Here is a 21,035-nt window from a genome sequence, read left to right as displayed (position 1 = left end):
CTCACGTAACTTTTGGTGGCGGGAAAAGCTCGCAAGTTTTCGCGCCGGGGCGGGGTCACCCAAGACGGTCTGCGTGGCTCTGGAAGAGGTAGCTGTGAGTTGACAAGCATGGCGGGGACCGTAGTACTGGACGACGTGGAGCTGCGGGAGGCGCAGAGAGATTACCTGGACTTCTTGGATGACGAGGTGAGGGAGGCGCTGGGTTGCGAGGTTCGGGAACTTGGAGCCTGCGGGGAGAACAGGTGGAGGCTGGCCACGCTGAACTCCGCTCCCTGCAGGGCATTGAACGGGCCGGCAGGTAGAGGTGGGCCAGGCCGGCCGGAGCAGGAGCCTTCCACTCGGATCTTCTAAGTTTCTCCTGGTGGAGTCAGTTCTTACTTGGTTTTCTGTTCTTGAACCTTAGAGAGTCGTCCTGCGACTTTCTCTTAAGTAGGAGTGATGGCCAGGACGCGGGAAATTTGACAGGCTTTCTTCAAATGCAAACAAAACGGCAAAGTCCACTTGGACCTTTTGGAAATCATTCCCGGCTCTCTTAACTTGGGGGGTTAGGTGGGGGAAACTCTGCTATAGGATGGTAGTGATCCGCTGCGTTGAGGGTCCCAGGTTTTAGGGACTGATTTTCTGCTGGGAGGAGAAAATCACGACTTCCTCATTTGGCAGCATTCTTCTTCAGTACTACATGAGATGCAGAGAAAAAGTGATTGTTACGCAGGTGAAGGGGTTTTGTGTACTATCCCAGATTGAAAGCCATAGAATGCTGGTAAAGCATCTTGAAGGTTGCTGATGCTGTATCCATAAACAAATACCTGAGGCTCCCAACTCGTTTAGTTTAGATAGGAGAACTGTTTCTGTATTATACAGATGACTAGGAATTAAAATGCTTTAATTATGTCTATAATTTTTAAATGGGAACTCATTTAAATATGAATATTAAAGTCCCACTTAATTTACATTTTAACAACGTTTGCATTTATTGTCCTTTTATACTAATTATGGACTCATTTTAATTCCCCATTAAAGATTGAGAAATGACAAAAGCTGTTGATGATAGAAATAATAGCATGAACTTTGAGGAAGTCATAATCTCTGCACTATTCCTTTTGGGTGTATATAGAATCTGAGGCTAGTGAGTGACAATATGGCAGAAATTGGGGTTCAGCTCTATTGCAGAGATTGATATTTATCTTGCTTTGAGAGCTGCCTCTGTTTAAAAACACTTTTGAATTGTGGCTATTGTTATTTGTGGTGGTGGTGGCTATTTTGCAGGAAGACCAGGGAATTTATCAGAGCAAAGTTCGGGAGCTGATCAGCGACAACCAGTATCGGCTGATTGTTAATGTGAATGACCTACGCAGGAAAAATGAGAAGAGGGCTAATCGGTGAGTGGCAAATGTTTCGAAGGGGATATCCTGGCATTGGGTGAGAATGGCTCCCTTCTCTCTTCCCCACTTTGGAACTGGCTGAAATGTTTTCGACCTTGAAGCTCTCATTGCTTCACCTTTACTCCCTGGCCTTTATCATTTAAGGGTGTCCACTTCTGTGTACTGTCCGGGGAGCTCAGTTGGTTAGAGCATTGTCGGTGTACATCCACCAAGGTTGCTGCTTTGAACCCTGGTCAGGGCACATACAAGAATCAACCAATGAATATATAAATAAGTGGAATAAAAAAATTGATGTTTCTCTTTCTCCCTTCCCTCTCTCCCACCCACTCCTCCCCTTCTTCTCTCTCTCTAAAATCATTTTTAAAAAATTTCAGGGCAGGTCTGCTTCTGTTTTGAGGGTCAGTTATTTTGAGTTCTGTCCTCTCTGCCTAATTATTTTTTCTCCTGTCCATATGCAGCCTCCTGAACAATGCCTTTGAGGAGCTGGTTGCCTTCCAGCGGGCCTTAAAGGATTTTGTGGCCTCCATTGATGCCACCTATGCCAAGCAGTATGAGGAGTTCTACATAGGACTGGAGGGCAGCTTTGGCTCCAAGCACGTCTCTCCCCGGACTCTGACCTCCTGCTTCCTCAGCTGTGTAGTCTGTGTGGAGGGCATTGTCACTAAGTGTGAGTGGGTTAAAATAAGAGTCAGAATGGAGGTGGGATAGACTTAAAGGTGCTGGGAAAGCAGGAGAGGTGGAATAGAGCAGGGCAGCTTGTGGCATCAGAAAAGTGGAGCATGAAATTACCAGGTGAAACTTGGAGGAGCTCAGGGATCCAGAGGACCTTGAATGACCGCCCGTGCCAGCAGAATAATGAGTTCTGCTCAGAGTGGAGGAATCTTGGCTCTTGGCAGTCTCCTCTTTCTAACCCTGAACTTCCATTTCTCAATTGGGATCGGATGTACTTTAAGTTTTACATGGGTATGGTGATGTTTTATATATAAATGTAAAGGTGAATAAATGACAAGTATTACTCAAATAGCTTAAACCAGTTGGAACATTAGTATTTGGAGTCATCATAGGGTTGCCCGGGTGAGGTCCCACCTTTATCACTGTCTAGTTGGATGAATGTATATGCACGTTTTCCATTCCTAGGCTCTCTAGTTCGTCCCAAAGTTGTCCGCAGTGTCCACTACTGTCCTGCTACCAAGAAGACCATAGAGCGACGTTATTCTGATCTCACCACCCTGGTGGCCTTTCCCTCCACCTCTGTCTATCCCACCAAGGTGAGGGGAATGAAGGATTGGGCTTCTTTGGAGGTTGTAGTCAAATAAATTGGTTTTAATGCAGCTAATTGGGTAATATTTGGAGTCTTCTAAAAGTAAATAGGGTGAAAAGTAAGGATTAAGGATTAATCTAATGGAAACATAGATTGTTAGCCAGGAAATATGGAAAGTTGACAATTTTTATTATTTTAAGAAAGAATAAATACTCACTAGAAAATTATGGAGTGCTTGAAAAAAAGGAAAACACCATTTAATCTACATCAATCTTTTAGCAAAGTTATACTTTTATAGTCTAAGTAATGTGGAAAAATACACTATGATGCTGCTGTGAACTCTTTGCGAGCATTTACTACAGTGTGAGAGAAGGTTGGTGTAAGCAATGGCTTTATTCTTAGTGTGCAGGTTGGTCTGAATTGAGGATGATGTGAAGCCTTAGTGAGACAAAAGAAGATGACCAATATTGATTACTTGATGTGTAAATTCATTCTATCAAAGAATACCTGTTCCCACCGTTAATTCTATTTGAGAGCTACTGTATCCAGAGAATTGTTAGCACCATGGAGGGCACAGGTATAAATAAGACCCAGCCCATGTTATCAATTTTATCAACTGGGGGAATCTTAACATATAAACAACTAAAACAAGAGTATCTTAGAATTGTAATTGCATTTTACTTTAGAATCATTCAGTCTACCTCCAGGTGATATGTGGAGGTTTGGAGAGGTTGAGTGACTTGCTTATGGTCCCAGCTGGTGATGACCCTGAGGACTGGGACCCATGTCTTTTTACTTGTATAGGCCAGTTGCATTTTCTAAGTTACCCTACTTTCTAGAAATGTACTTCCTAGAATTTCTTCTCTGGGAAGTACTCAAGGAGTGCTCTTGTACCAACTACTGTGGCCAAGTTTCTTTTCTTGAGCCGAGAAATATATTGGGCTAGGTCTCTGGAGCTGCTGTGTCTATGGTGGTGCTTAAGAGCTTGGGCTTTGGTGTTATACCTGCCTTGAGTCCTGGCTCCGCTACGTATGGTGTGATCTTAGGGAATATATTTAACCTCTTTTTAAATCTGTTGTAAAATGTTAAAGATTGCTGTGATGATTCCATGAGATAATTCCATGAAATGATAGCAGTATTTTGTGCATAGTAAGCATTCAGTAAGTACTGTGTTTTTTTAAAAAATTCAAGTTGTAAAGAAACAAAAATTTAAAAATGTTTTTACTGAAGTTTAACATACATACAGGAAAGTGCGTACAAGCATACAACTTGATGAATGCCTATAAAATCAGCATCCAAAATAGGAAACAATCTTTTCAGCAATCAGGAGTCCCTTTTGAGGGCCCATGCTACTGTGTTGGGCTGTCCTGATGTCCAGCAGCATAGATTATTTTTGCCTACTTTTATATTTTATCTAAATAAATACTTATAAACACTGTGGTAGCTTCTGTTTGTGAGATTTATCCATGTTGTGTATAGGTGTATTTCATGCATTTTCATTGTTGTATAATTCACTTGTGTGGATATTCCACATTTATTTAACCATTCTGTTGCTGGCATTTGGACATTGTCTGATTTTTGGTTATTAGGAATAGTGCTTCTGAGTACTTTGTAGTATAAGGCTTTGGGTGAGTGTTTCTGTTGGGTATTACCTAGGAGTGGAAATATTGCATCACAGAGAAAGCATATATTCAGCGTTAGTAGCAGAAGAATCTTAATTTAGATCTTAATATATCCATGGTCCCTTCAGACTATGGATTGCTTCTTCCATTTGGATGGTTTGTTATTAGAACAGATAAAGTTGAAAAGCTAGAGAAGATATTTGGCTTTTTTTATTTTTTGGATATTAAAATCTCATGAAGTCATCTTCAAATTTTATCTGTTTCCCTTCCCCAAATTAGTGGAGTATTTCTAAGGCAGGGCAAGATAACTGTGCTTTTTGTGTGCCTTTTCCAGGATGAGGAAAACAATCCCCTTGAGACAGAATACGGCCTTTCTGTCTACAAGGACCACCAGACCATCACCATCCAGGAGATGCCAGAGAAGGCCCCCGCTGGCCAGCTTCCCCGCTCAGTGGATGTCATTCTGGATGATGACTTGGTGGATAAAGTGAAGCCTGGTGACCGCGTCCAGGTGGTAGGCACCTACCGCTGCCTTCCTGGAAAGAAGGGAGGCTACACCTCTGGGAACTTCAGGTAAAGGGTCAGTCTTGAAGTGTTGGAATGCTGTTGGCAGCTCCCATTTCTGGTGGTGGTCTTTCTCTAGTTTGGCATAATCCAGAGAGTTGTAACAGACAGGTGGAGCACTGTACCTGCCTGGGAGATGGGATGCCTCTTTTCTATCATAACGCTGCTAATATTACCTTATTCTAAGAGTTGGGTTTACTGGTAGTATGATTTGTAGCTTCATGGCTTACCTGGCAGTATCTTGTGTATTCCTACCTCTTTCCCACATCTTCTGCCTGAAGCTCTGTGGATCAGCAGGAGATAAATTCCTGAGGTGAGGCATCGTCTGCGTGTTTAGGTCATGGATGAACAGAGAATCAGTTGTTTAATTTAGAATAGCTTTCCTTCCTTTCTCCCTCCCTCCCTGCCTCCCTCCTTCCTTTCCTCCCTCCCTTCCTTTCTTCTTTTCTTTTTCTTTCTTTCATTTGCTTTTCTTTTTGTTTGTTGTTCTAGATTATTAACGTAAAAAAGTTCTGATGTTAGGAATGGAAAGTAACAGGCTTTCTCTTCATTCTCTTCTTTGTTCCAGGACAATTCTGATCGCCTGTAATGTGAAGCAGATGAGCAAGGACATTCAGCCTTCGTTCTCTGCTGAGGATATAGCCAAGATCAAGAAGTTCAGTAAAACCCGTTCCAAGGTCTGGATGTCCTTCAGTGATTTGAGGTGGGGGTAGATTTGTACGGGCTGTGTTTGGGCATGGCCACCTTTGAACTGGATCAGGAGGAAGGCCAAGGTTTTTCCTCTGAAGTGTTTGGTGCTAGCTTCTAGTTTCGACCCAGTCAGCAAGTAACAGGTTGTTTTTATTCTATGTTCTTTAATATTTCTGTTGTGCTACCTGCTGGGCTGCTAGGTGAATCTAATATAAAGAATAGGATTTAGAATAAGTACGTACCAGTGAGTCTTTATTAAAGATAGTGATGCGTTGTAACTTAAATTTAAAATATATTATTTTTTAGTTCTCAATTTGTTTTTTCTTTTTAAACACTATTCATATTTAGAATTGAACAAAATGTAATGCATGTGTGATAAAAGTTATGCCGAAGCACAATACATATTCACTGAACCTAGAAACGCTTTTCTGGCTTAAAAATTAAGATCATTTATTGATTAATATCATTGGAGAGTATAAAGATAAACAGATTTCATTCATGATCAGGGTTCACTTTTTTTCTTAAAGATTTCTCCAAGCAAGTTTTGGAATTTAGGCTTTCTTTGGACCTGTTCTGAAGATCTGGTGGCTGAGATTTGTCTTAGAGAGGAAGCTTTTAGGCTCATTAGGCTTTTCATGCTGTTGGTATTTCTCTGTAGGATATCTTTGACCAGCTGGCCAGGTCGTTGGCCCCCAGCATCTACGGGCATGACTATGTCAAGAAGGCAATCCTCTGCTTGCTCTTGGGAGGGGTGGAACGAGACCTAGAAAACGGCAGCCACATCCGTGGGGACATCAATATTCTCCTAATAGGTATGGTGTTGGGGGTTTGCTGTAGATGCTTGGCTTTCCCTTGCAGAGTGTGGTATGGGACGCTGCAGCCTGTAAGATGGCATGTTCTATACCTGGCTGTATTTCAGTTCCATCAAAGGGCAAAAAGCTAAAATGAGTCTTTTTGTTATTATTTCTAGATCTCCTTTTATATATCTAAAATATATTCCACGAATGCTAAAGGGAAAGTGAAGGAAATAATGTTAATAACCTATTACTGTATTTTCTATTATTCCAAGAGTTGTTCTATAAAAGCAGAACTTGCTGGGGAGTGTGGGGGAGTTTCTTAGAGAGTCACCGCTGCCCTCCGCCATCCGATTACAGGAGACCCATCGGTTGCCAAGTCTCAGCTTCTGCGGTATGTGCTTTGCACTGCCCCCCGGGCTATCCCTACCACTGGCCGGGGCTCCTCTGGAGTGGGTCTGACAGCCGCTGTGACCACAGACCAGGAAACAGGTGAGGGAGTGTTTAATGGTCCTTGGCAATGTCCGGCAGTGAGATGGAGCGTAACTTTTGGCGCTTGCTCTAGGTACTGGCTTCTGTTGGGAAGATACACTTGAGGGGTTAGTTTGGGCCAGACTGTAGAGGACTGAGCATGTGGCACTAGTGGGTGAGTTAAATTTAAGTTTGGGTCGACTTCTGTGGGCAATAATGTTTCCCAGAAGGCTATTTAAGAGTATTGAAGGAGAAAGTGAATTGGAAGGGAAATAAAAGTAAAGATTGTACTATTTCCTAAATTAGAGGAAGGGGTTTCAATAGTAGTGAAAGAGAACAGAGATCTAGTTAGGAATTTACTTGAGGATGAGGATGAAGAGGAAAATCTATGAAGGAAGTTGGTTGGAGGCTAGTTGCTTAGGGGTCAAAGTGGAACAAGGAGATGAGGCTCAGGTTGGAGCTTGAAAATGTGACCCACCAGGGATTCCTCTAAGTGTCCGGGAGCTGACTTCACTCTATTCTCATGTGCGACAGTGAGAGGTGCTGAGAAGGGGAATTGAAATCTCCCTTCTGTCCCCTCCAACCTGGACCGTAGCATGTGTTATTACCTCCCCACTCCACAGGGGAACGCCGTCTGGAAGCGGGGGCCATGGTCCTGGCTGACCGAGGCGTGGTCTGCATCGATGAGTTTGACAAGATGTCTGACATGGACCGCACCGCCATCCACGAAGTGATGGAGCAGGGTCGGGTCACCATCGCCAAGGCTGGCATCCACGCGCGACTGAATGCCCGCTGCAGTGTTCTGGCAGCAGCCAACCCCGTCTATGGCAGGGTCAGTGGAATCAGGCACTTAACCATTGTTGCCTTCATTTAGTTTTGCTGAATAACTGGGCTGAGAAGTTCAGTCCAGGTGACCCAGGGGAACCACAAGCCAAGGCCAAAGTCAGCTTATTGTCTTGTTACCGTCCTTGGTGTAGGGCCAGGGTTCCTCGCCCATTATACACATCAGAACCCCCTGGAAAGTTACTTATTTGAAGTAACTTCAGAAATACAAAGAAAACAAAAATGACCTGCAGTGTCACCTCCCAGGTAATCTGTGTTGACATTGAAATGAAAGCACTACATACATGTGGTAGGAGGATTTACAAACAGAACAGAGATACAATATGGAAATTAAAAGCCTTTCTTTTCCTATTTTTTCCCCAAGAGATAGCCAGTAACAGCTCTTGAGTGTTTTCAGAACATAAAAATTAATCATGTACCAACAATGTACTCTCTATCTCCTTTTAAAGTTACTCTATCTTTGGTTCTTAGTATGACTATAATGTGCTCAGGTGTAATCTTGTATTTATTCCAGTTGGGGTTTGCTGAGTTTTGCCTTTTTTTAAAACAGCTATCTAGTATTTCATTATATGGATTTATAGTAAATTTGTTTAACTAGTTTCCTTTTGATAAGTGTTTGATGTTATCCCTTTTTCCTCCCTGCTTTTGTGAATGAAGCTGCAATGAACATCCCTTTATTTGTGTTTTGTTATACATTATACATTTGGGAATGTGCCTGTATGTTAAATACCTACTAGTGGAATTATTGTATTGAGTTACATGCATTTTTATTTTGGTAAAAATAAAAATTTAGAGATCACCAAATTGCCCTCTTTTTAAAAAAAGATCTTATTTATTGATTTTTAGAGAGAGGGGAAGGGAAGGAGAGAGGGAGAGAAACATCAATGTGTGGTTGCCTCTTGCATGCCCCCTACTGGGGACCTACCCGCAACCCAGGCATGTTCCCTGACTGGGATGGAACCAGCGACCCTTTGGTTCGTCAGCCGGCACTCAGTCCACTGAGTTACACCAGCTAGGGCCAAATTGCCCTCTTTAAAGATTCTGCCATAATAAGTCTATTAACTAATGTTTATAAATGTCTTATATTTATCAACTCCTTTCATCCTCATAATAACTCCTGTGAGGTTAGGTAGTTTCCTCATTTTACAGATGAGAGAATGGAGGCTTAAAAGTTTAGGTAACTTGCTTGAGAGTCACAAACTAGAAAATGACAAAGCTAGGATTTGAACCCAAGGCCCATGGTAGGCTCTGGCAATCCCACAGTGGGAATACCTTTTTGGGGGGTGGTTTTTAAACATACAGGTGCCTGATCCCTAGCCCAGAGTTTCTGAATCCAAATCTCTGTGTTGGGGCTCTTGGTAACTATGGTTTAAAAAGGCTCCATAGTTTGGTTCTAATGATAGTGCAGGTTGAGAACTGCAGGTTTTCAGATTAATGCTAATGTGTGTTTACATCATTCTGAAGGATTATAGGGAAATGTAGGGAGAAAATGGCAAGTCTGGAAATATGAACCTGGTCAGAAAAATTATTAATCTTACATACAAGGTGGTTAGACCCTCTGACTGAAGTGTGTGTGGGGTAGGCATCAGCCTAAATCAGCCTTGAATTGAAAGAATATAGGAATTCTTGACTCCCAGGAGAAAACTCCCATGGTCCTTAAGACGTTATGACTTATAGATTATTGGTCATTTTTATTTTACTCATTACCTTCTGAGTAAGGGGCTCCAGAGTTTCCAAGTGCTTCCGGTTTAGCCAGTTTGTCTTGTCTTTATAACAGGTAGGGAAGAGGGAGTCATTTTTCAGGGTTGGTCCTGCCTTGGGAGTGAGAGGGGCAGAATAAAGCTTGGGAAGGAGGAGGCTGGTTCTGAGAGCCACACACAGCCTATTAGTGGCACTTCCTTGTCCTTTGTATTGATTGGTTTTTGCCTCCACTTTACTGTTTTCTTGTGTTCCCAGTATGATCAGTACAAGACCCCGATGGAGAACATCGGGCTGCAGGACTCGCTGCTATCCCGATTTGACTTACTCTTCATCATGCTGGATCAGATGGACCCTGAGCAGGACCGGGAGGTCTCGGACCACGTCCTTAGGATGCACCGTTACAGGGCACCAGGGGAGCAGGATGGCGATGGTGAGACCATAAGAAGAGTGAGGAAGGGAAGGGAGTCTAAACAGATCCCATTATATAAGGCCCAACTGAGGGGGTCGTGGGTGTCAGGGGTGATGTCAAAGATGCCCTTCTCTGCCTGACCACCTGCCCTTCTTGCTCACTGGAGATTATTCTAGGTGTGTCTTTTGTCCATTTCTGGGTCTGGGAACACCTTTAAGCATCTTTTGTGGGCCAGGTGGTTCCACCTTCCTTACTTGTGACTTCCACATGTCTGTTTTCTTATGGGTCCTTGCTTTGTGAATCTTGTCTCCCTTCCTGTACTATAGAAGAAGCGATTTCCCCTAGGTTAAGCTCTTTCTTACTTTCTCAACTTGGGTTTTCTAGCTATGCCTTTGGGTAGTGCCGTGGATATCCTGGCCACAGATGATCCCAACTTTAATCAGGAAGACCAGCAAGACACCCAGATTTATGAGAAGCATGACAACCTTCTGCATGGGAACAGGAAGAAAAAGTGAGCATTTCTCATACTTGTCCCTTGAGGGAACCTCAGATTTGTGTCATATCAGAGCATGTGTACATCTAATATTGTATTACATTAGGGCAGGTGTATGTATATATGCTGCCCAGGTTAAGATTATGCTTGGAGTCCTAACCATGTGGGCCTGTTTTCTTTCCTTCTGGGTCCATAGATAGACCATTTTTTCCTGGCCATTTGCCTTGTAAATGGTTATGGGTGATTAAACTTAGGTTCTGATGTCTTCCTCAAATACAAGGCTTGGTGGCATACCTAACCGATGGTGGGGGTGTGATGTCACCCTCGTATGTGAAGGGCTGCCCAAATCATGCAGCTGTTGTGTTGGGTTCATGGTGAAGGGTCTGTAGATGGCAAGCTCTGGAGGCTTTGCAAGTGGATTTGGGTAAAGGAAACTGATCAGGCGCTTGAAGCATGAAATGTGAGGTCTTCTACCTCTATTCTCGGCTGTGGTGCAGTAGGGAGCATAACGTAATCTTCACACCTGTTGGTTTAAGAGTAAAAAGTTTTGAGTCAGAAAACAATTTGAGTCTCCTTACGCATCTCTTAAGCCATAGCTTTCCTATTTATAAAATAGGGCAAATAATACCTAAACTTCTTACCTCACAAGTAATACCTAAGTAATATCTGTGGAATTAAATAAAAATATGTGAAAGGGCCTTGTATGTGTTCCATATGAGATTCCTGATAATGAGTTCTAGGCTGTGTCTGCTTTGCCCCTTGACCTCTCTAAGGAGAGGCAAAGCCACTATCCCCAGCAGGTGCTGAGGTGTGGCCGGGCAGTGGAATTCACTGTGTGTGGGTCTAGGGAGAAGATGGTGAGTGCAGCTTTCATGAAGAAGTACATCCACGTGGCCAAAATCATCAAACCCATCCTAACACAGGAGTCGGCCACCCACATTGCAGAGGAGTACTCGCGTCTGCGCAGCCAAGACAGCATGAGCTCTGACACAGCCCGGGTGAGAGTCCCCGAGTGCAAGGGGGGCCCGGGAGCCCCCGTAAATATGTGGCTGGGGAACAGTGCCTCCTCTCAGAGCTCTGAAACCATTTTGATGTAGTGGTTTTTTACCTTTTTCTTTCTGGTCTTCACCCAATTTTAATCATTTCGGTTTTCAGAGGAAAATGAAATGAGAGCCCCAGAGATAGTATGTATCAGGTCAATTCAGATAGTATTGGCCCCTGGAAGCCGTGATCTAGCTGGCAAACATGAACAACTTCTGGTAACGGAATTAGTCTCTATTTTCTTACATGTAGCATTAAAGTATGAAAGAGCCCAGATCTGGGACGGGGAGACAAAACGGTAGATAGAAAGGTCATACATGCAGATTTAAAATACAAATCACAGTGTGGCACCTGAAAATGCTGGAGATGGATGAAGACACTATCAACTTTTCCTTTAGATTTCCCAAAAGTGGTATGTGTCTCAGGAAAGGATTCCCAGACTGTGATACTTGAATTGGACTTTGACCAATGATTTGGAGCTGGGCAACTGTGCTGGTTTTCCAGAGCTATTCCTGAAACCTTATGCACCAGCCCATGGATTTATCTAAATGTTTTGGAGCACTTCAGTTCATACAGGATTTCACAAACCCAAGCCCAAAGCCCTCGTTATGCGATAGAGACACAGACTCTTGGATTTAGATGTGATCCAAGATCGCCTACTCCAGCCTTACACCAGGACAGGCATTCCATTTTCCAGAATTCCTGCCAGGACGTCCTTGACACCCCCAGTGAAAGCATGCCTAGTGTGTCACTGCATTGAGGTGTTAGAATATGCTTCTACTTACTGAACTGAAACTGCTTCCCTGTGACTTTTACCCATGGGTCTCAGTTTTGTTTTCTGGAGATTTTGTATGACTTTTCTCCAGATTAAATAGCCCCCGTCTTGTCTTTTTAAGTTTCCCATCATGTGAATACATTCCAGAGTGTCAAAGGCCCTCTCACTGAACATAGTATACCAATCAGAGCTTATAATGGAGTATATAACCTGCAAACTCTGTTAACTCTCTAAATCGTTGACAGATTTGGATAAATGAATGTATTTGTTTTTGAATGTCAGATTGGGTTTAAGCGATAATTTTGAAAACTTGAAAGTAGAATTAACCACATCCATCACTGATGAGTCACTCAGCAGGAGAGGAGAGGTGTGGCAGAGTCCCAGCCCTTTGTTCCGATCCCAGGTCTTCAGCTAGTTTTTGGACCCTGCACAAATCCTTTTCACCTCTCAGGTCATGGTTCCCTTATTCATAAAGTAATGAGAAGGTTGGATAATGTCAGGACTTAACTAGAAGGGCACATCAGAATTACCTGGGACTTAAAAAAAGTAAGTACATACGTCTAGTACTAAACACACTCTGATTCTTTAGGCCAGGGATCCTATTCAGACAATAATAGTTAAAAGGGATAAGAGCACCCTAGTTTGACAGGCGCCCACCCCGTGAGAACCCATTTGGTAAGAACATGTCAGAGTTCTGCTCTTCCTCTGGACTTAGTGAGTTTAGCCAACTTCTAAAAATGTGTCCTCTTTCATACCTTTCCCTTAATGTGCCTTGGACAAATTACTTGAGTCTCATTTTGCTCATCTATAAAACTACCCAAGAAAGAGTGTATGATGACACAAAGAATATAAAAGCAAAGTTCTTGATGCATTTCAGGCCTGCTGTAAGGGATTACTTCTCTCCCATCACTTTTGTACTCTTTTTAGGCTTTTTTAACTTTTCCAGCTGTAAGATGCCTAATTTTCTTTCCTATTCACCCACTCCTCCCTCAGCACTTTCTCACACACATTTCCTTGATAATTTTCATCTTTCTGAAGTGTATATGGTAGTTATAGAGAACACAGGGCTCAGAATCCTTTGCTTGGACTTCCTAGAGCTTTTCTGGTAGTGTCATTTCCTTTTCGGTGCAGTGGGGATGGTGGGCTTGCCTGAAGAATATGTGTAATTCTGGATGAGTAATCCTCTTGTTTTCTTCTGCAGACATCTCCAGTTACAGCGCGGACACTGGAAACTCTGATTCGATTGGCCACGGCCCATGCCAAAGCCCGCATGAGCAAGACTGTGGACCTGCAGGATGCAGAGGAAGCCGTGGAGTTGGTCCAGTATGCTTATTTCAAAAAGGTGAGGATTCAGATGCTCGGTGAGAGGTTCTTCTGAATTAATCATTGCTACTCGGACTTCAGAGCCCCCACGGCTGTCACCTGTGTCTGGGTCATCAGCAGAAAGCAGCATCTGTCTGCCAGTGTTCACTTGGCCTCCCTTTCTCTGGGACCTGCAGCACCAGTGGTTCCCAATGCTTGCTGCATGTGAGAACCAGCCGGAAAGCTTTAAAATACTGATGCTAGAGCCCTTGTAGGGATGCTGGTTTCACTGATGTGCTGTAGCTTCTCTGTTTCCTTCTCCTCTTAGAAGAGTAGATGTTTCTAAAGGATTGATCCTGATAATCTTCCTCTTCCTTCTGTATCCTTCCCCTTGGCAGCCTCTTCAGGTAGGTGTTCTAGTGACACCTCAAAACCTCACATCAGAAGTTGAACTCTCAAACTTGGTTCTCATCATATTTCTGTTTCTGACATTGCATCTCTGTCATTTTAGACCTTGAAGACTTGACTCCCTTTTACTCTTTATTCCTGTCCCTGGACCCCCATCCCCGAGTCTGGTGAACTGTAGCCTTTTGGGGTTTAATTGTGGGTCTGATAAGCCTTTCTTGGCTGTCTCTTGCTAGGGTGGGGGTAGTCTTAAATGTAAACACCTGATTTATAAAGAAATGAATTGTTTCCCACTTAACCATTATCGCCTAGAGTTTTGTTTTTGTTTTTGTCTTTTTTCATTCATTTCTTTATTCAGTAAACACTCATTGAGTGCCTACTGTGTGAAAGGCATTGAACACATCACCCAGCAGTTCTAAAGATGGGTAGCAGCCTATCCCTTGGTCCTTGTTCTGGGACTTGGGGACAAGAGAGGCTTAAGTGAGTCATTAGACCCATGGACATCATTTCTGCTGATGGTCCAGAAGGGACTCGTACTCAGTGGTCTTCATTCAGTTCTCTGGCATCAGTGACCCCTCTCGCCCACCCATACATGCTTGACTTGGCCCTAGGTTCTGGAGAAGGAGAAGAAACGTAAGAAGCAAAATGAGGACGAATCAGAGACGGAAGATGAAGAGGAGAAAAGCCAGGAAGACCAAGAACAGAAGAGGAAGAGGTAAGGTGGGGCAAAAGGAAATGAGAGAAAAAGACTCCAGTCAGGGCTGGGGGAGGTGTGGAGGGTGGATCGGGTTGGTACACGTAGGGTTCTCCCAGGAAAGGTACCTGGATCTTCAGGGTTTGGGGTGAAGTTGACTTGGACAAACGGGAGAGTGAGTGAGTCCTCACTGTCTTCAGAGGGATGGCGTTTGTCCTCTTTCCTGCTCGAGAAATGTTGAATGGCAGGAGCGGTAGGTAACTCACTCAGAAGTTTTTGAGTATACATTTTGGAATTTTTTCCTCAAGATTAATTATTCCTCCTGGGACTATGGTTGAATTTGTGAGGGTGGGTGATAGGGAAAAAGCATTGGGAAGCAGGAAAAGTAACAGATCATACAGGCCTGGGCCTAGTGTGTCACTTTGGTTCTAGAAACTTCTGGTTCTGTTTCTCATGGTCGGAGGAACAGGGTAGGGCTTCCTAAAGCTTTTCTGAACTGCTGTGGGTATTTTAGGAGGAAGACTCGTCATCACTCAGATGCCAGGGATGGGGACTCATATGACCCCTATGACTTCAGTGACACAGAGAAGGAAATGCCTCAAGGTAAGAGCGTGTCCCTTACTGATAATGAGGTGGTTCCTTTGACTCCTGATGTTTTAGTTGCTCTGTGCATTGCATTTTATCGGGGGGGCCTCGCATTTGCTCTGCTTGGGACCCTGTGTCCAAGAGGTTTATTCCAAGAGATTCTCAGAAACTCATAGTAAAACTTTGGAAAATAAGCTGTGCTGTTTGCCAAGCCTGGCGCCAGCGCCCAGATAACGCGTATTGAGGGTCTCCTGCCTGACACAATTCTTACATTGTTCCTTTGTTGGAGAGTTCCCTGTATCCTAATTGTTTAATTGTCCTTCCTGGTCCCTTAGGAACCCCAGGAAATAGTTTTCAGCAGGGTCATTGAGGGAGGGGGAGCAGAAATGGTCACTTCTCTGGTGTTTTTGCAAATGGCTTCTTCACCTTGTTGTCTTCTCACTCTGCAACCATTTATCCTCTCAAGTGCAAACTCCAAAGTCAGCGGACACACAGGAGGCCACGGAATCCCAGCAGGTGGAGCTGAGTGAGTCCAGGTGAGTAGGGAAGTGAATTCCACGTGTCCAGGCACAGCACGGGCATCTTCTGGGGGAGTGAGCGTGAAACAAGCTGCCTGTCAGTGGAGCTCAGAACCAGGGGCACAGGAATCTTAAAACACATTTTATACTCTGTTTCTGATTTAAAACTTAAGAAGTTTTGCAAAAATAGTTTGTAAAGAATTCTTCTATACCCTTTACAAAAATAATTCCTAGTTTATACTTTACCATTTGCTTTCTAAATAATTCTCTCTGGGTGGGAATTTTAAACCTGAAGGCCTTGTGAGGTCAGGAAGAAAAGTTAGAGCGAGGACAAAACTTGTGTCTTTGAACCTTTGGTTCTTCTCAGTAGGAGATATAGATAGATAGATAGATGGGTGTATAAGTAAAAATACACGAAAAGTAGAAATGGATTTATATATAATTTATAGCTAAAATTTTCTGAAACTCTTGTGGTAAAAACTTCATCTCATGACAATTCAGTAAGGAAAAAACAAATATATATGTTTAGGAATATAAAAGTATGTATATATTTATAAATGTAAACATTTGTATATTTAGTAAATAAGTATATTGTATATACATGATATAATTATATAAATATATAAACATAAAATATGTAATTATACTTATATAAAACATAAACATAAGTATGTATTTATGTTTATAAATTTAAGTGTTATATATATTTGTAAATTTAAATATAAAATATGCACATATTTACAAATATAAATATATACATATGTATGAGGTCTTATCTGGAAGAAGTCCAGCCATTGCTAATGTAAGCAGAACAGTTTGCACGACATCAATGTACCCTGGCAGCCAAGGAGAGTGGGCTGGAATGTGTATGTATGAACAATGATGACCTCACTGTACTGGTCAGTGAGGGTGGTAGACACTATTTAGTGATGTGTGTTCTGTGTGACTGTCACATTCAAAATGATTGAGCTGAGAGAGTAGAGCAATGAGTCTACATCAAATTTTGTGTTAAGCTTGAACTTTCCTCCGCAGAAACTATTTGGGGGGTTCAGAAGGCTTTTGGGGATGATGCAATGAGTATAGCGCAAATAAAAGTGTGGTGTAAACACTCCAAAGATGGTCAGGAATCTGTTGAAAGTGACCCACATTCTAGAAGGCCTGCAACAAGCAGAACACCTGAGAATGATGAATGTGTACAGGGGTCGGTGTGACAGTGTGAGAACTAGAAGCTGATCTGGGGATTCCAAAAACTACTGTGTCTGAGATTTTGAAGCAGGATCTTGGCATGAAATGTGTTGTGGCAAAATTCGTTTTGCAATTCAGGAAAATATGATGGGGCAGCTGATGGTGATTCCAACAAAGATTCTGCAGTGTTTTGAACAGTGGAACAGATGCTGGGAGAACTGTGTGAGGTCCCAAGGTACCTACTTTGAAGGGGACTGAGGCATCATTGTCCTATGTACAAAGTTTCTTGTATCTTGTATCTTCAGTGAATGTCTCTGCTTTTCATATTACATGGCTGGATACTTGTATTTGTTTTTTCTTACTGAATTGTTATTTGTTTTGAGATGAAGAGTTTTACCATTAGTTTTAGAAAGTTTTATTTATAAATTTTGTTACTGAACACCAAAGAAACTGACTAAGGTTTGATTTTTTCTTTTATTACCTTAAACACGCATACAACACAATATGTTTACTGAAGAAAATTGAAAACATGGGAAAGTAGGAAAAAACATTAAGATCAATTGTAATTCCACTCACCAGAGATAATTTGAACTGCATCTGATAGCGCTTTCTAAATCAGCCCATACAGATCTCTTTCTAATTATTACAGAGTGTCCATGGTATGGATGTGTAAAATTTTATTTGTGTTTTCTAATGATGGATATTTAGGTTTTATAAATCTGTTTACAGTAGAACATTCTCATTTATCAGTGCATTTGTGCAAGTGTAGCTAGCTGTAAGGTTAATTTCTAGAAATGGACTTCCTGGGTCAAAGGATATGTACTTTAAAATTTTAGTACGTGTTGCTAATTGCCTCCCAAAGATGCCATCCCAGTTTACATTTCTACCAACAGTGTATGGGAATGCCAATTTCCCCACACCCTCAAAGGCCTCTTATTTTAAAATACTTTTATTTCTTGGTGTGCTCAAACTGAAGGTTTCAGTAAACTCTGAAATACACCAGTTTAGCTTTAAAGGGGGAAACTCGGGCATGGAACAGCCATCAGAGGCGTGCACACGTGCGTGTGTGTATGTGCAGGGGGTGACTATACTGCACTAACACCTTAGGTTTTGCCAACACAGATCTTGCCTGAAAGCATTTGGGTTTGTCGACTCCTCCTTCACCCATGTTTGCCTGTCTTGGGCAGGTTGAAGGCGTTCAAGGTGGCCCTCTTGGAAGTGTTCCGGGAAGCCCATGCCCAGTCAGTGGGCATGACTCGCCTCACGGAATCCATCAACCGGGACACAGAAGAGCCATTCTCCTCGGAGGAGATCCAGGCAGCGCTGAGCAAGATGCAGGACGACAACCAGGTCATGGTGTCGGAGGGCATCATCTTCCTCATCTGAGGAGGCCTCATGTCTAAACTTTGGAGATCTGCTGAGAAAGTCCCCACCCTAATCCCCATTTTGGTCTTTGCCTTTATTCCTATGAGTAACAGTGTTTAATTGAATTGAAGCCCAGGGACATGTGCGGAAGCTGAATCAGGACTTGGTGGCAACTTTGGGAATGAAAACTGCTGTGAGGTAGAGAGTAAAGTGGGAACGAGCCAAGACTATTGCCTCTCATCGCAAAAGACTGGATCCCCAAACAAAGGACTTCTGAGTATTTTGGGGCTCATCTGGTTTTTGTTCATCCTTTCTGTGTTGGTTGGCTTTTATTTTCTCCCAAGCACTTTGGTCTAGAGCAGGCTTTAGGTCGTTTTACACTGGTGGAGAGAAGTTCTGGAAGCAAGTCATGGAGGCCACGAAAGCTTTCTTTGCACAAACACCAGTCAAGACCAATACGATGAATCTCTGACCTAAATACTCAAGACTTTGAATATACTTACCCATTCTTATTCTATGCATATGGCCTTAGTACTGTGTGCTGTTATAGACACATTTCATTTTGTTTTTCTCAAGAGCTCTGCCCTACAAGATTTACTGCTCCTATATTTGCATGAATCCACCACAAGGTGGCAGCAGGCTACCGTGCACTCTGGAGGTTAGGTCTTCAGGCAGTTTTCTTCCTCAGTGACACCAGCATTTATCAGTTTAAGTTTTACACACCAGACCCTGCTGATTTGAAATAGCTAAATGGCCACAGGAGGCCAGTGAGTGGAAGTCTAGGAGGAGAATTGATTCTCTACTGGCTTCTTGAGCCCGAATCAAATCCTCTTCATGAGAAACAATACCTGATATACTCAAAATCATGTGAGTTTTGCCCATAAAGAGATTTTCCTTACAGGATTCTTGTGAAACCACATACACCTGTGTGTAAAGCCTTTGGGATTCGTTAGTCTGTACAGAAGTTTGTAGAGGGGCCAGCGCAATATTTCTACTGTTGTATGGTTTGAATACCTTCTGAAAAACATTTAAAGTTACTTAAATTAAAAATGTGTGATTTTCTGGGGGCCTGGGTCACATGCACTGGAAGCTGCTTGGAAGAGCAGAGGGTCCGCAGGTTCTCCGCTGTCAGATGGGTGAGGCACTTCCTTCCTTCTTTGTGCTGGGAGGAGCCCCAACCCCTGAAGCTGTGAAGCACATTTTCTTTTTTCTTTATTTTTTCATGGCATAAGGTTTTTGAGGGGAAGACAGCACTGTTGGGGAGTTCCATTTTATCATTGTGATTTATTTCACAAATGTGAGATCCAGGTCCTAGTGGGAGTGAGCCCAGTTTCAAAGGGGAGAGGGCAGTACAGTAGTCCCGGAATGAGTTTGATGTTGAGACCGGTAATGGGTATGATGTGCTGGAGGCAACAGTGGGCGCAAAGGTGGGGTTTCCTGCTCTTGAGGCCTGCAGGCTGAGGATATGTATGTCTAATGTGTCAGCATTCTAAAAATGAAAAGTAGGCAGGGGTGCGCAAAGTAGGTCTACAGGGTGTATGGAAAACAATACAAAAGTTAATAATATAAGAACAAACTTTCACTTAAACCTACTTTTGCCCATCCCTGTATACCGAATAAGGATGCACAAAGTAAAGAGCTATAGGAGTTGAGGGACCAGCGGAGAATGGGGGGAGGGAGGAAGCTACTGGTGGGGTGCCGGTGTAAAGAAAAGCCAGGAGTTTTCAGGGGTCTTCTCAAGTCATATGTTCCAAAAAGGCCAAACATTTTGTCAATAGGACTCTTACTCTCTATCCTTCACTCCTGAGGAAACCGAGACACAGAGGGGGAGAGTAACCAGGAGCACCCAGCATTTTGTTGGTACCTGTAATACCAACTTCACCGTGCTGACAGCTCAGCTCTCCGCAAGCAAACGAAAGGACAGAAGGTAGAAGGCTGTTTTAGGCAGCCACAATGGATATTAATTGTATTAAAATAACTGTTAGGGACTCAATGAATCTCTACCATGAGTTTTTAAAAATTTGTGTGTATTATTTCCCAACTTAGGAAAAAATAAGAGAAGTCAGTAAGCACCTAAAGAAGTTTATTGCCCAGAGCTTTCAATTTCTGCTGCCCGAACCTGAGAAAGGCAGCTCCGGGTGAGGGAGGTGGCAGGCTGGTGGCCCCAGAGGGCATAGATTGCAGTGATGACCCAGATTTGTCAGAAGAAACACGGGCTTTGTTCCAAAAGAGAAGTGTTTACATTTAGGTCTGCCATCCGAAATAGTTAAAATAATTGGTAGGGCCTAGAGAAATAAATTGTACCTTGAAAAGTTACGCTGCCTTATTTTTTAACTCTCCTGGATAAGTGAAACATCCATATCAAAAGGATAGTTTTCAAGAGAGGATTTGCTAAGTTGCTGGAACTAAATTTCCTCTCTGTGACCAAATAACTTTGGTTAAGTTTTGTGCTGCTTCTTGTATTACCTGTGGAATGGGATGATGACTGCCCATAGCGTGCTTGTGAGACGTAACAGAGCAGGGGGTTAAGTTAAGTGCCCACCAGCATGGAACTACTCCCTGATTCTTCCATTAGTACTGCAAGTTACAGGTTTCACTGAAGTAAAATGATTCATTTTGATAGGTGTTTCTTTTCTAAAAAGTGATCCTTTGATTGAAACCATTTAAAGTGGCTTCTCCCTTGAGTTCCTGAACTCTTCCCTTCCTTGCTGTTCCTGGTGCTGTCAGTTTGGCTCCCACTCAAGCACTTCTCACACGGAGGACCCCCTACTCCCAGCTTCTGGAAGTGGGTTCTTCGGCTTCTCCTAACGCCTGAAGTCTGTCCAGCACGGGCATTGCCACCTTAACCCTCATAGTATCCCTGTGAGGTAGGGTTATTGAGACAACATGGAGGAGGAAGATAAAGAGCTTTGAAAAAGGCTCCCAGAAACCAGAG

General features: G+C 42.9%; 1 protein-coding gene across 1 annotated transcript; it reads left to right on the top strand.

The window, feature by feature from the left end:
* Positions 1 to 36: 36 nt before the first annotated feature.
* On the top strand, positions 37 to 19,150 carry MCM3 (minichromosome maintenance complex component 3). The gene is made up of 17 exons (XM_045843863.1): positions 37 to 186; positions 1,267 to 1,379; positions 1,841 to 2,049; positions 2,520 to 2,650; positions 4,600 to 4,838; positions 5,398 to 5,506; positions 6,178 to 6,331; positions 6,674 to 6,805; positions 7,408 to 7,616; positions 9,584 to 9,758; positions 10,122 to 10,248; positions 11,078 to 11,228; positions 13,248 to 13,388; positions 14,365 to 14,468; positions 14,962 to 15,050; positions 15,499 to 15,568; positions 17,923 to 19,150. Exons 1-17 carry the CDS (start codon positions 109 to 111, stop codon positions 18,119 to 18,121), a joined length of 2,430 nt encoding a protein of 809 aa, XP_045699819.1. The 5' UTR covers positions 37 to 108; the 3' UTR covers positions 18,122 to 19,150.
* The last annotated feature ends 1,885 nt before the right edge of the window (positions 19,151 to 21,035 follow it).

Source organism: Phyllostomus hastatus, unplaced genomic scaffold, assembly GCF_019186645.2.
Source record: "Phyllostomus hastatus isolate PE091 unplaced genomic scaffold, TTU_PhHast_1.1 phas_contig_40, whole genome shotgun sequence".
Lineage (NCBI taxonomy): Eukaryota > Metazoa > Chordata > Mammalia > Chiroptera > Phyllostomidae > Phyllostomus > Phyllostomus hastatus.
Note: the sequence above shows the minus strand (reverse complement) of the source record. Positions and strands in the feature narration are given on the sequence as shown.